The 13,470-nt window shown below is 51.6% G+C and overlaps 1 protein-coding gene across 1 annotated transcript in view; it reads right to left on the minus strand.

The window, feature by feature from the left end:
- Positions 1-4,239: 4,239 nt before the first annotated feature.
- Positions 4,240-13,470, minus strand: part of TOGARAM2 (TOG array regulator of axonemal microtubules 2) — a 36,877-nt gene continuing 27,646 nt past the window's right edge. The window contains exons 18-19 of the mRNA XM_090280181.1: positions 8,471-8,557; positions 4,240-4,689 (exon numbers count right to left, since the gene is read on the minus strand). Of these exons, the coding sequence (XP_090136307.1) occupies positions 4,361-4,689; positions 8,471-8,557 (416 nt within the window). The 3' untranslated portion in view covers positions 4,240-4,360. The remainder of the gene's footprint in view (positions 4,690-8,470; positions 8,558-13,470) is intronic.

The following is a 13,470-nucleotide window of genomic DNA, read 5'->3' on the forward strand; positions in this document are numbered from 1 at the left end:
AACACATATATAATTACATCTTGTTTTTGCGATTAATCACCATGCTTTAATTATGTTCAATTTGTAACAATGAAAATACATCCTGCATATCAGATATTTACATTACGATTCATAACAGTGGCAAAATTACAGTTATGAAGTAGCAACAAAAATAATTTTATGGTTGGGGGTCACCACAACACGAGGAACTGTATTAAAGGGTCGTGGCATTAGGAAGGTTGAGAACCACTGCTCTAGACCATTCTGTCCTGTGCTGGGGAAGTGAGGGAGGGCACCTGCCCGGAGAACAGCTTCCAGATTTCACAGCCAAGGGTGGCTGTGAGGGGCACATCAAGTAAGGAGACGAGGATGGCAAATGAGAGATGACAAGCCCCTGAAGGCTGAGAACAGCCCTACTACCCCCAGCAGAGAGGACAGACCTGCTCTGTCCTCTGAACTGAGCACAGCACAGTGGGTCTCAGCCTCCACAAAGCCCCAGGCACATTCTTCTTTCAACTCCAAGGGCAGCAGAAACCACAAGACCCTGATCCTAGCTGCTCCTAAAACTATGACTCCCCAAAACATGATGGCCAACATTCCAGGGCTTCCTGAGCTCTTAGCCCTATGCTAAGTACTTTACAAGAATTATCTCATTAATCATCACAATAGTCCAGGGAAGGTTGTAGCCATCTTCTCCCCATCCACCCATCACACACATGTGCACACACATACACAGGATTGACAAGAAAAGATCAGAGGGGCTGACAAGTGGGTCCAAGGCCACACACCAGCCAGCAACAAGGCCCAGACTTGAGTTCAGCCTCTCTGACCCCGGGGCCTGGCCTTAGTCTCTACCACCAACCCCAGGACACCCCACGGCTGCCAGGTGAGCAGAGCTGGCAGGACAGAAGCCTGGAGGGCCAAAGCCATTGCCACTTTCCTATAACTTCGATTTTACTGTGGTTTCAGAATTTGGCCACCCATTGGAATCACTTGAAGAAAACCAAAATAATTATTATTGTAGACAAATGGAAAAGAGAGAAGAAGAAAGGAGAGGAGAGGAAGGGAGAGAAGGGGAGAAGAGGGGGGAGGAGGGGAGGGGAGGGAAGGTGGGGAGGGGAGGGGAGGAGAGAGGAGGAGGGGAGAGGAGAAGAGCAGAGAGGAGAGGAGGGGAGAAGAGAAGGGAAGAGGAAAAAACAGGACAGCAGTCTGCCCCATCCCAAAGCAATCGAATCAAAATTCCCAGGGATGGGGCCCAGACATCAGTATTTTAAAAAATCTCCCCAGATGATTCTGAAACACAGAAGGTAGGAGATGAAGCAGAGGAAACAAGACAAGAGGGAGACCTTAGGAAAATTTTATTTAAATCTCAAAAATTCAGCTGATGAGAAAGGAAATCCTTAGCAGTAGGCTGTTCTCAAACAAGTCTTTGACCCTTGATGAGCGAGGTGGCAGGGGGTAGATATCTTCTGGAGGCTGTATTTCCACCCCAAAGAGCATCTGAGATAAGTGGCGTTTCTGGACACATACACAAGCAAGAATGGTGGCTCAGCTCAAACACACCCTGACTCCCAGGCCAAGCTTCCGTCCCACGACGGGCCTCCTATTGGGCCTCGTTCTGCAGGCGCTCCCAGGTCACTAACACACTGACCTGGCCAGAACCCCAGCCTGGCGCCCAAGGTGCCTGGGACCAGATTAAAACCTGAAATAGTGAAGGAAAGCAGAACCAGGCACAGATTTATTCTTTGCTTTTCAGCTGTTTTCCATTGTTTCAAACACCTTCACTATGGGGATGAGTACAGAGCCCAGTGGACGGGAAGCTTCAGGTTGGAAAATGTACCAGGAAGATAGGACAGGAACGCAGGGAGACAGGACAATGACGTCGAGCCTAATTTCTGCCTTCAAAATCCCTGCCAGACTCTATGTCCCTGGGCTCCTACAGTTCTAAAAAAGCCCTGAAATGTTCTGATAGGTTCTAGAATCTTGACAAGTAGAATATTCAATCTCCTGACCAACCCCCAAAAGTATGCTCAGACCCGCAGCAAACAAAACCAATTAAATTGTGTAAAACTTAACAAACGTTTAAAATCAGCCTCTTGAGCATCTTTGATGGCTTCCTGACTAGCAGGCCTTTAACCTGGTTCAGACAGAATCAACAAAGGGCAGGGTGGTGGCCAGGAAGCCCCCGCTGGGTCACAATTAGGTGAGAAGTGCTCAGGCTGGGGCTAGAATTACCCGAAGTCACACTTGAGCTGTCTATGAAAACCCAAATCTCAGGATGGCTGTGTAGGGCTCAAGCTCACGCCAGGGCCTTTGGGGGAGGGGTCAGCCTAGTTACACCTGGCAATGTGGGCAACATGGAAGAGTAGACTGCTCTGCCAGGGGCACCCACGGGGTTTGGAAATACAGAGGCGAGTCAGTTTGGGCCTTCCCGGCCTGCTCTGGGCCTAACTCCCCAGAAGAGGCCAGACCAGTGATGCTCCGCTCTGGGGAGGTGACAGTGGGGGGAGAACTTGCTGCTGTTGGGAGGGGCCTCAGCGCTTCAGACTCTGGATCTACCTCAGAGCATGGCTGCGGGTCTGGGCTACTTGGCTGGGATTGGGACGCTACTCATGTGTTTGAGGTAATGGCGTGACCTCTCATTCTTCCTGGTCACACCACTGGTCAAGCCAGGGCCACTCCTACTGTGTCCAGAGTCCAAGCCCCGGATGTTTCCCTCTCACTTGCCAGGATGCCATTTCTCTGGCCGCCCCATCAGTAGGCAGCACCTTCTCTCAGCTTCCCTGTGTCCTGGCCCAAGGGCAGTAGCCTGTGCCATTTCAGCACTTCCACAAGACATCCCCATGCTGCGTACACGCCACCAAGTGCCTTCAGTGCGGTGTTTCAAGTGTAAACATCATTTAGTCCTCTTCCGAACTAGCCAGAATGTCAGCTTCCGGAGAAGGCTTTGTGGCAGCCATTTACACAGAAGGAGCAGAGCAAGGACGATGGGCCAGGTACGGACGATCACCAGGGTGGAAAGCCCTGGGTGCCCAGCAACAGGCAAAACTGGGAAAACAAGGACCCCACCCCCGGTGACTTTTCCTGCCCTAGCATATTGCTGGTCATGTGGTTTAGACACCTGACTTTTCCCATCACTGGTCATGTGGTTCAGACCCTCCCCTGGCCTTTCTTCCCTAACGGATAACATCTAGGCCTCAGTTGTGTCTCAGCTCCAGGCCCAGAAAAGCAGCAAAACCAGGTGGGCAATGTCAAGACCAGCTGCATCAACTAATGACCACCACCCCACCACCCGGTGCTGACCAATCAGTGAAGACCATGACCCTGAAAGGGCACACCTGGAAAACTGATGAACGTTCTGCTGAAACCCTCCCCTGAGACCTCCCCTAAGACTCCCACCTGCAAGAGAGAAATGAAAACCCTCCAGACAAAGGATCCAATGCTAAGTCTCCCTCTGGGGAGCATGCCAGTGCCTTTCCCCTCCCCCTCTTTTTCTCCAGCAGACAAACATCTCCTAAATGCTAAGGGACCCCACAAGGCTTGCAACCAGGGAAGCAGAGGGCGGCGGCAGCCCATCCCGGGCTTACCTGCCTCCAAGGTCCCCTTTTCCCTGACTCTCCAGTAAGCTAAGGCAACTCCACCTTGACTCATTTCTTTCCTATTACATTTTTAAAGAACCAAAGCATCCCAGCCTAGGCTCTCCTGTTGCTTCTTCTATTCTAAGCCTTTCCTTGTTTCACCGTCCCCAGCTTTCATAAACATACCCTAAGAGTCGCCTGGACTCGTGTCATGAAATCTTTCCCACATGAAGTCAAGCACCCACACAGTACCGGCAGGCCCTGGGCAGACCCGCTCAAGGCCAGGTCCCCTGTCCAGTAACAGCTCTCAGTAATGCACATGTCAACTGCTCCTTGCCTTCTGACAGCTGCGTAGATCTCGTTAGAAGATCTGCGTAGGACCGATCGACACCACACAGAAGGTTTTGTAAGGCAGAAGCCCAGTGCCCCCCCGAGTTGTTTGTTACACTCACCTCAAGTCAGGTCAATGACAAATGGACTGGACTGGAATGACCAACTCAGGGGGCCTAGGTTGGGGGATCTGCTCAAAGATGGGGAGCTTTACCCCAAAACTGGCCTGCACATGTGAGTCTGTGCTACGCTTGTCCTCCCTACGTCTTGGGCTCAGCATTGTCTATAGCTGTTTTTGTTGAGGTTAAAGAAGTGGAAGATACGAAAACCTTAGAAAAATAAATCACTCTTTTATTTCTACTTCAAAATATACTATATACATCGGGAACTCTAAGGAAAAGTAGACCGGGAGATTAGGCCATCATAAAATAAAATAAGATAAAAAATAATGACCACCCATTTCAGATCCGTCTCTAATCCAGCTGAAAGGGATGTGGGCTGCCAGAGGCCTTGCTGTTGGGTGCCGTTCCTCTGTTGAGGCCGCCTCCCCGGGATTCCGTGTCTAAGAGTTGCTGGAGTGCGTCGAGGACTCGCTTCGGCTGGCGGGCGGCCAGGTCCTGCAGCCGGGGGCCCATGTGCTCCTGGAGGCACCTGCACAGCCGGTGCACTGCTGCACGCACGTTCCCGCTGCGGCCGGGCAGGACGCCGTTCCCGGTCATGTTGCCCAGGAAATACCAGAGAACTGGAAGGACGTGGCGCTCCACAGCCTGGGGCTTTCGGGGGTATGCCGAGGCCACTAGCACTGTCATGCAAAAAAAAGAGGAAGAGTTACTTTAGTCAGGCACTGTCTTCCTCTCTCGCTGCCCTCTGGTGGGACAGCAACGCTGTCCTCGGAGGGCAGACACAGTACTTGGACCTCAGGACATGTTAGGGGTCCATGAACATGACTTAATTTCTTTTAAAATCAGAAGAAGAAAATATGAAGATAGGCAGCCTGGTTTATATTTGTGTTTATAGCAACTGATCTCACACACACACGCAAAATTTTATATATATATATATATATATATATATATATATATATATATATATGCTTTTTTTTTTTAATGGAAGAAAGGGTAGGTAAAGGCAAAGTGTTCGGGGCCCATGACAGACACAATGGGTCCCTGCAGCTCAAGGGAGAGGAAGAGGCAGGCACAGCTGCCTCTGCTGTTTACTGACTGTGGGAACTTGAGAAAGCCACCTGATCTGTTCCCTGATCTGTAAAGATCACAATCCTGAACCAACTCTGCGATTATTAGAAATTAGACAATAAACGTACATGAAGTGACTAAGTAGGTAGGCAGGTGACAGAGTAGCCAGCACTTGTATTGCTTAAACCCACATTACCACCTGTGAGCCTTCACGCAAAGACAGAGAAAATTGGTACTGGAGAAAGAAATCAACTCTTGCAAAAGACATTCTGGAAAATAACACAGCCAGCAGGAGGTCAGACCAGTATCTGGAGGCCAAACCTCACATAAGACCAGCAGCAATTCGGGAGGCGTGAATGCGTGACCCCACTCTCCTCACAGCATCCCAAGAAGCAGGAGGCTGGTCCATTCACGGAGAAGGAAACCAAGACTCCGGGTGCAGCGCTGGCCCAACACCACACAGCTGGTAAGGGCAGAGCAGAGCCAGAGGCCAGACGTGCCTTGAGTCCAAAGTTCGTGCTCTTTCCACCCCCATGCCCCGAGCCTCTACAGGTTCTGCGTTTCAGAGGCTGATCTGGAGTTTTATTTTCAATGAAACTGCCTATCTGTCCTTACTTTATGAGCTTAACATCACTCTATCCCCCAGATTTTCTTCCAGAAGGAGCCCTGGGGGGGCCCATCTGATTTCAGGGCCAGCCTGGGACAATGGGGAAGCAGAGGTGACCTGGGCCCCCTCAGCCCGGCCTGCCACTTTTGCAGGGCCATTTCCCATGGGCTGTGTACACTGACTCTCAGGCTATGCACTGCGGGGCCTCCCAGGGGCTCCCCGATGTCACAGAGCCCTCAGAAGCAAAGGCGATCCTCATTCATTCCCAGGAAGCGCAGGCATGCCCCCAGTGAGTCCCCCAGCGGTGTCAGGCACTCACTGGCAAAGTCTCCCAAAGGGGAGGAGCCTCAAGCAGCTGCATAAAGTGGGATGCGTGCTTGGAACAGGCTGTGAAGGGAGGGTATAGCTAACAGGAAAGCCACCCAGTCAGCTGCAAGGACCAGGGAGCAAGCTCAAGGTCCGAGGGTGGCAGCACAAGGGAACCAAAGAAAATACTCCTGATTAGCTCCCTACTCTGAACACCTTTAACTCAGAGGTTTCCTAAATCTGCACCTGCACACGTAGGTGACAACTTTCCCAAGAACCAGGCCAGGCCCAGGCAGGGCTCCCCTGCTTCCACCGAAGGGTGAGGGACTCACCTGCCCCCAGTAGAGCTCCCTTCCCTAACCACCACACTGGAATCCCCTCCCTCCCACCATCAGGCATTAATCCTGCCCACCTGAGTTCCACATTTTCCCAGTACTGGCGGTGGGGGGGGGGTCACCTGGCTGATGGGTGGATTTCTCAAGCTCGCAGAGACTGGCACTGGCCCTTCTGGGCATCGTCATGAGGAAGAAAACCCCATTAAACTTAAGCTTAAAAGGCCGCTGAAGTAATTAGCAAGAGATTTACTCCTGTTAAGCTGTGCTATTATTAGTCTGCACCTTGGATCAATTGAAATTTTCTTCTGTGTTCCTGGCTGACTTCTAGTTAACAAAAGAGCTATGTACATAGAAACTCTTGCTTTTGGGGTCTCTTGGAAATAGATGGAAAATATATACAGTAAATAGATACGCAACTTAAAGTGAGGTACCCGCGCACCTCTGGACCCCATAAAGGACCTATACAAGGACAGCTAGGCTTCCACCCAGAAAATACCTATTTCGAGCAACAGAAAGCGTTCCTTGCCTGGCACCCAGAGTGGTCTCAGTTATGTGGGCATCTACAGCATGGCACGGCGGCTGCATCCTGGCCCCAGCCCTGCCTCACTCTCCTCGCCTGCTTGGGGGAGGTCTGGCACCTGGACGGGAGGTAAGGGGCCACTCCAAGGTCACTGAGAGAACCGAACCCAAACAAGCTCAAGGCCAAGAGCAAGAGATGGGGCGGTGGGGGAGCTGGAGTGATGCCCCCGTCAGGCCACATGTGCTGAGCACCCCAAGTGCCCTGTGGGGTGAGGCCCTGGCTGGGCCAGCATGGTGTGGGATGTGCTCTTCAGAGGCACATGGGACCAGGCAGGAAGGCTGGGGAGGAGGGAGGCAGAGGAAGTGATGCCAGAACCAAGTGGGCATCGCCCAGGCAGAGGAAGAAGGGTGGAGAGGGCTTTGCAGGCTGGGAGCCGCAAGTGGGCAGGCAGAGGTGAGAGCATGGGAGCCCAGCCTCTGTGAGCAGGGTGGCATGTGGCACCCAGGGGGCAAAGGCTGGGGCCGCTCAGGGGCAGGCAGCACAGCACTGAGGTGGAGGGCTTGGCTCTGCAGCCAGGCTCCTGGGGACAAATCCTGGATTACTCACTTGCTCAGGGACCTTGGGCACTTAACCCCTCTGAGCTCTGTTTTCCTTATTTCTACTAAAGGGGTAATCATAGAACCTATGCCCTCCTTATGGGGTTGTGAGGACTCACGACCCAGGACTTATAAATTGGGGGTTGGGGAAGAGAGCAGAGTCTAGAGAGCCAGCAAGAGCCAGACTTGTGGGCCCCTCCAGGGAGCCTGGTCGCACTCCTGAAGACTGCTGGGTCCCATGCAAGGCTCTAAGCAGGGGTCCAGAGAACAGACTGAGCTCTGCCCCCTTCCTAAGCCGGGGGAGGAGGCCTCCGCCGAGCAAGATGATAAAACCAGTTTAGGTAACCTGCCCTTAGGTCAGAGTTGGCAGGTGGCAAATGCGTCTGTCCCCCCCAAACTGTGTCCTTTCCATGCTGCCACCTCATGGACCCCGGGAGAGGGTTTCAGCGCTGGAATGAAATCACTCGAGGCTAATGCTGCAAACTCGATGCAGACATAAGCTTGGAGCTGGCTTTCCTTGGCTGAAGCTTGAACAGGGCAAAGCAGGTTCAGGCTGAGGCCCCGTCTGCATGTCACACAGTCCCGGGCACCTGGCCGAAGGATTGGCACCTGGCTGATGGCTCGAACGGGGTTGAAATCCAGTGCAGGCTCCGCTTGCCAGGCCACACGCTCCGAAGAAGAGGCAGCTTTGTCGAACTGTCACGACAAGGCAGCTACTGACCGAGCCACGGACCCACAGACGGCGTCTGGCCAGGAGGGGCCCGTGGCCGAGGGGCAGAAAAGCATCGCAGTTTCTAAAGAACTATTTTGGTTACGTACAACCTGCTTGGTTTGGCACAAAGAGAAAGATCATCTTCTGGCAACATGGGGATTATCTTTGCAAACCAGATTATGAAAAGTTGTCAATGGTCGGTCACTATTTTTGGTCTAAGATAAAGTGGGTGCAGCCACAGGCCCAGTGGAGGAGAACAGAGATTGGCTGGGAGGCAGCGGGGGCCGGGGGCGAGGGCAGAGAGGGCCACTCACCTGACAGGCGGTCTGTGACCTGGAGCACTGCGCTGCCACTCAGGAATCGCACCCGCCCAGCAAGCAGCGGCAGGAGGCAAAGCGTGTCTGAAAGAGACAGAGTGTCTGTGGCCGTGACGCTCTGGCCGAGCAATGGCGCCAGCTCAGCTCTAGGTGCCCACAATGCCCACGTGGGGAAAAAGACCCTTTGGGGAGCTGAATTACTTTTTCCAGATCACAATGGAGCCCCTTTAAGAAACGGAGGTACACAAGTTGTTTGGGGAAGAGTGAGTGGCCTGGTGTCATTAAAGTGGCCGCAAATAGGCCTCCCTTCCTCCCAAGGACCTCCTTCAGCTTGTCGGTCCCCCTCAACACTGCTATGAGCTGTGGGGTGCGAGAGAGTACAGACAGAGATGGGGACAGCCGCAGATGGGTGGGGAGAAGGGAAGAGAGAGATAATACACTGATAGATGACGACAGATGATTGATAGATTGACAGATAACAGGTAGATGATGAATAGACCATTGATAGATGATTGATGATAGAGATGATAAATGATACATGACAGATGGATGACAGAGACAGACAGATAGATGGATATAGATGTGGATACACAGATACAGCTTTAGGGGAAACTGAGACGCTGAGCCATGGTCCCACCAAAGGGTAGATACATAGAGATAGATGATAGGACAGATGACAGGTAGATAGATGATGGACAGATGACAGGTAGATAGATGATGGACAGATGACAGGTAGATAGATGATAGACAGATATAGGCAGATAAGGGTTGGGGTCAGAATTCAGAACTCATGGCTCTCCTCCGAGCCTGCACTTGAGCTGTAAGCAATAGGATGTCCTCACAGCCGCAAGGTCTGTTATTTCCACCCTGGACATTTATTGGTGGTACCCTCTATGTGTAGGCATGGAGCTAGGAACTAAATCAGACCTGTCCTCCTCCTCCCCCTCCTCTTTCCCCTCTAGAGGATGAAGAGACAGACACTGAAACATGAACTCTAACACAGTGGGAAGCCCGGTGCTCAGGTAACTAAGAGCTGGGGGAGGGTGCAGGGCGGTGCCTGGACCTGTGGCCACCGGCTCATCTCCTACTGTCCAGACCTTCCCACGGCCCGGGGATCCTCCCAGCCCCTGGCAGACCAGGATGGTTGGTCACCTGGTCAGGAGCGGAATCACCTGTCTGGCTCTGGAAGGGTCAGAGGAGGGACTCTAAGGGTCAGGGGTGGGGGCAAGTATTATCTCTCACTTGTCTCTATATAACCTCATGGTGTGTGACCAGCCCGGATGACAGACACATAAAGAGACCAAAGTTCATTCTTCACAGGCCCCCAGCTCACCTTCCAGAAGACTCAGGCGAAAAACAGTTATCATCTTTTTCTAATTGTCCAGCACCCCCATACCCACCCAGCCCCCCAGCCACACCCAAACCCAGGAGCCCAGCTCCCCCTGCTGCCTAGCCATGCCCATGGGTGAGGCCTAGTGGCCAAGTACTTCCCACTTGGATCTTGCGGGGGTGTTCATTACAGAGAGGAACCACTAGTGGTAAAATCACAGCAAATGGGGGAGGGGGAGTTCTGCCATAAAGAGACAAGTCTCCATTATTCTTTGATGTATTTCTCAAATGAACTCTGGGGGGACCCCACAGGAACTGAATTTAGAAGCTGTTCCTTCTCCCCCATCCTAGATGACATCTCCAAGCTTCTCAAACGATTAAACTTGGGATCCTGCATCCCTCACAAAAACACGTAAGGGAGGAAAGCGGCCCCTCGCCCAGAAAAATGCACTAATCTAGAACATGCACAAGGTAGGACCAGCCTCCTTGTCCTCAGGAGTGCCTCTGCCATGAACCCTGGAGGCAGCCAGCACACCCCGCTCCCAACATCCTGCCACCACAGCAGTCATGGCACAATCCAGTGGCAGGTGGGGACAGTAACAAAATGCATTTTTCAGGGCTGTGACTGTGGAGTCTGGGAGGCGAGTGTGTCCTGAGGTCCCAGGAGCTGACCATCTCAAGGCCAGATTTCTCTTTGCAAGGGACAGCAATTAGGGGCCTGCCTGAGGAATCTCTTCCGGTAAGTTGCACCTTTGCTCTGCGTTCTTGCGCTACCTTAGCACAGAGCCTCAGCCCTGCCCCCCAACCCCCGGCCCCGAAATGTGCAATCAAAGCTTTCTGTTTCCGTCAGGCAATCTTTCTTAGAGAAGAGCTAATTCTGCTTTCCTTGCTCTCTTCCTGAGACCTGTAAGGTATTCGGGGGAGAAAATGCACATCTCTGCTGCTTACAGAAGCTCCATCCCTAAGGCAAGAGTCTTTAAAATAATTTGTGCTGGGAGATAGAAGAGATACCAGCCTTTAGGATATTGCAATTTGCAAGAAGTGGTCTCAGGGTGTCTCAGTAAAAGCTGTAATTGTATACAAATAGGTTTTTATATTATCGCCTGCATTATTGTGTGCTGGTGCTTCTGTTTCTCCCTCCACCCTGCCCCCATCATCAGCCACAGGCTCACCTCAGAAAATTAGAACTTCTCCCTCCCAGAGCAGGAAAGAAGTAAAGTCTTGGGGAATACTTAAAAATGTACATCCAGCCCTGGCTGGTATGGCTCGGCGGATTGAGCGCTGCCGTGCGAACTGAAAGATCGCCAGTTCAATTCTCAGTCAGGGCACATGCCTGGGTTGCGGGCTGGGTCCCCAGTTGGGGACATGTGGGAGGTAACAGGTTGATGTATCTCTCACACATAGATGTTCCTCCCTTCCTTCTCCTCTTTCTAAAAATAAATAAAATATTTTTTTTAAAATGCACATCCAGCAGACACCTACACCACACCACGTTCCCCCAGTGCCTGGCACACAGCAGGTGCTCAATAAATGCTTGCAGAGTACAGGGCAATGTACCCCAAGTTTGCCCAAGCACCATGCCCCCCCAGGTGCTGGCCTCTCTTCCTCGGGCTACTTTTACAGTGAAGGGTGCTCACCTTCCCAGTCACACCCAGGTTCAATGAGAGGCAGGAAAGCCTAGAGGTTAGGGGTGTGGGCTCTGAGTTCGGTTGCCTGAGTTTGAACGCTGGCCCTGTGTAATGTTGGACAGGTCAGTTATCCTCTCAAAGCCTCAGTTTACTCATCTGTAAAAGGAGATAATATAGTACCTTCCTCATGGAGCTGCTGTGACAATTACATGAGTTAACAAATGCTGAGGACAGTGCCTGCAGCATAACAGTACAACGTAAGTACCAGCTACGGTCGTTGCTGTTATCACCCTAAAATGCTCCGAAAACCCAGCCAACTTCATGGTGGGGAGGCCAATTAAGAGGCTGGAATCTAACTTTTGGAACCTTCAAATCCGTGCTCTGTTAGCCTGGCCCCAGGGGTTCAGAGGCTCCTCTTCTGCACCACAGACGTCACGGCAGACTCGGTGCTGCCCACGCCAACAGGCACGCAGAGCCACGCAATCAATGGAGAGCAGAGCCACGGGCTGGCAGGCCAGACACACGCCTTCCCCGGGCCTCACCGCCCTCTCTGCCATGGGGTGGAGTCCACGGGCCTCGCACCTGCCCATTCAGCCAAGCCCCTGAGGCCACAGGGCCGCATCCTCCTCCAGCTCCTGGGAGACCAGAGCGGAGCTTTGAAGAAAATGTAAAACCCATGGTAGCACGTGAACCCTGGCAGCAAAGAAACTGGAATCAAACTGGACTGCTGACAAGAAGCTTAAGAGTTATGATGTCACACAGCTGAAATCCCTGTGGCCACCAAAACTAGCTCTGTTCATCACAGGAAGAAACTGGGAATGATCCACCTAAACAGGAAATGCAAGCTATGGTGTAGCAACTGACACAGTATGTAACTCTACACATGTAAATGCTTGTGCTTTGCCTTTAAAAAAAAAAAATCAGGATGCAAATTCAAATGTATGATATAGTCACAGCCATGTCTACGAACAGGCACAGAAAATATCTGCTATGAAAAGTGTCAAATGTTAATAATGGTTTATTTTTAGGAGTTGGGACTATAAGTGGGTTGTTGTTTTTTTCCCTCCAGATGCTCTGTATTTTTTTATTTTCTCAATAATTAATAAGTATACTTTTACAGTGGTAGAAAGTACATTTTATGTTTTTAAATTGACTAGAAAGACTACATAATAGCATGGGAAACTCGGTAGTGTTAAATGAAAGATCCAAAGTCAAAACTGTATTTACACTATGATTTTTAACCAGGGAACTCTGTGTGCATGTAGATAAGAAACAGATGATAAGAGAGGTGTTTCTAAGCATCTGGTGTATTAGAGGGGCACCACGGATGAATTTGGAAATTCCATTAACAATATAATGCTGGGCATATGATTTATATAAGGTAACAAGATTAAAGTCAAAGAGAACAATAGCCAAGGTAGACCTGAAGTTGCTCCTGCAGCCCTCTGAGGCCAACGCCATTCCATTCCAGCCTAGTACCGACTGACCTAAGGATAGAGAGGAAGACAGTTCCCCTCCTGCCAGCTGCCTGTCTCCCCGCACCAAGTCCTCCAGCTGATGGACCAGAGCAGGCGTCGTCAGCCAGATCTTAAGGACTCCCTGTCCTAGGAGGAAATAAGAACTCTAGGCATCTTCCTGGAAACCGCAACCTGCCTCCAGGCATGGTCAGATCACAAAAGCAGGCCATCCCCACACCCCTTTCCAGGGCGCTCAGCCCAGCTGCACGTAGCAGGGTCCCAACTAGAGTGGACCCGAGTCTTATGACAATGTGAGACACTAGATTCTGCAGCCCAAAGCTTCAGAGCTCCTGTGTGCTCAAGAAGGCTGCCCTAGCCCTGGCTGGTGTGGCTCAGTCGCTTGAGCACCAGCCTGCGGACCAAAAGGTCACTGGTTCAATTTTCAGGCAGGGCACATGCCTTGGTTGCAGGCCAGGTCCCCAGCTGGGGATGTGCAAAAGGCATCCAATCAATGTATCTCCCATGCATCGATGTTTCTCTCCCTCTCTTTTCCCCTTCCTTCCCTTTCTCTAAAAATAAATAA

This window comes from Furipterus horrens, unplaced genomic scaffold, assembly GCF_987537825.1.
Source record: "Furipterus horrens unplaced genomic scaffold, mFurHor1.1.pri manual_scaffold_6, whole genome shotgun sequence".
NCBI classification, from domain to species: Eukaryota; Metazoa; Chordata; class Mammalia; order Chiroptera; family Furipteridae; genus Furipterus; species Furipterus horrens.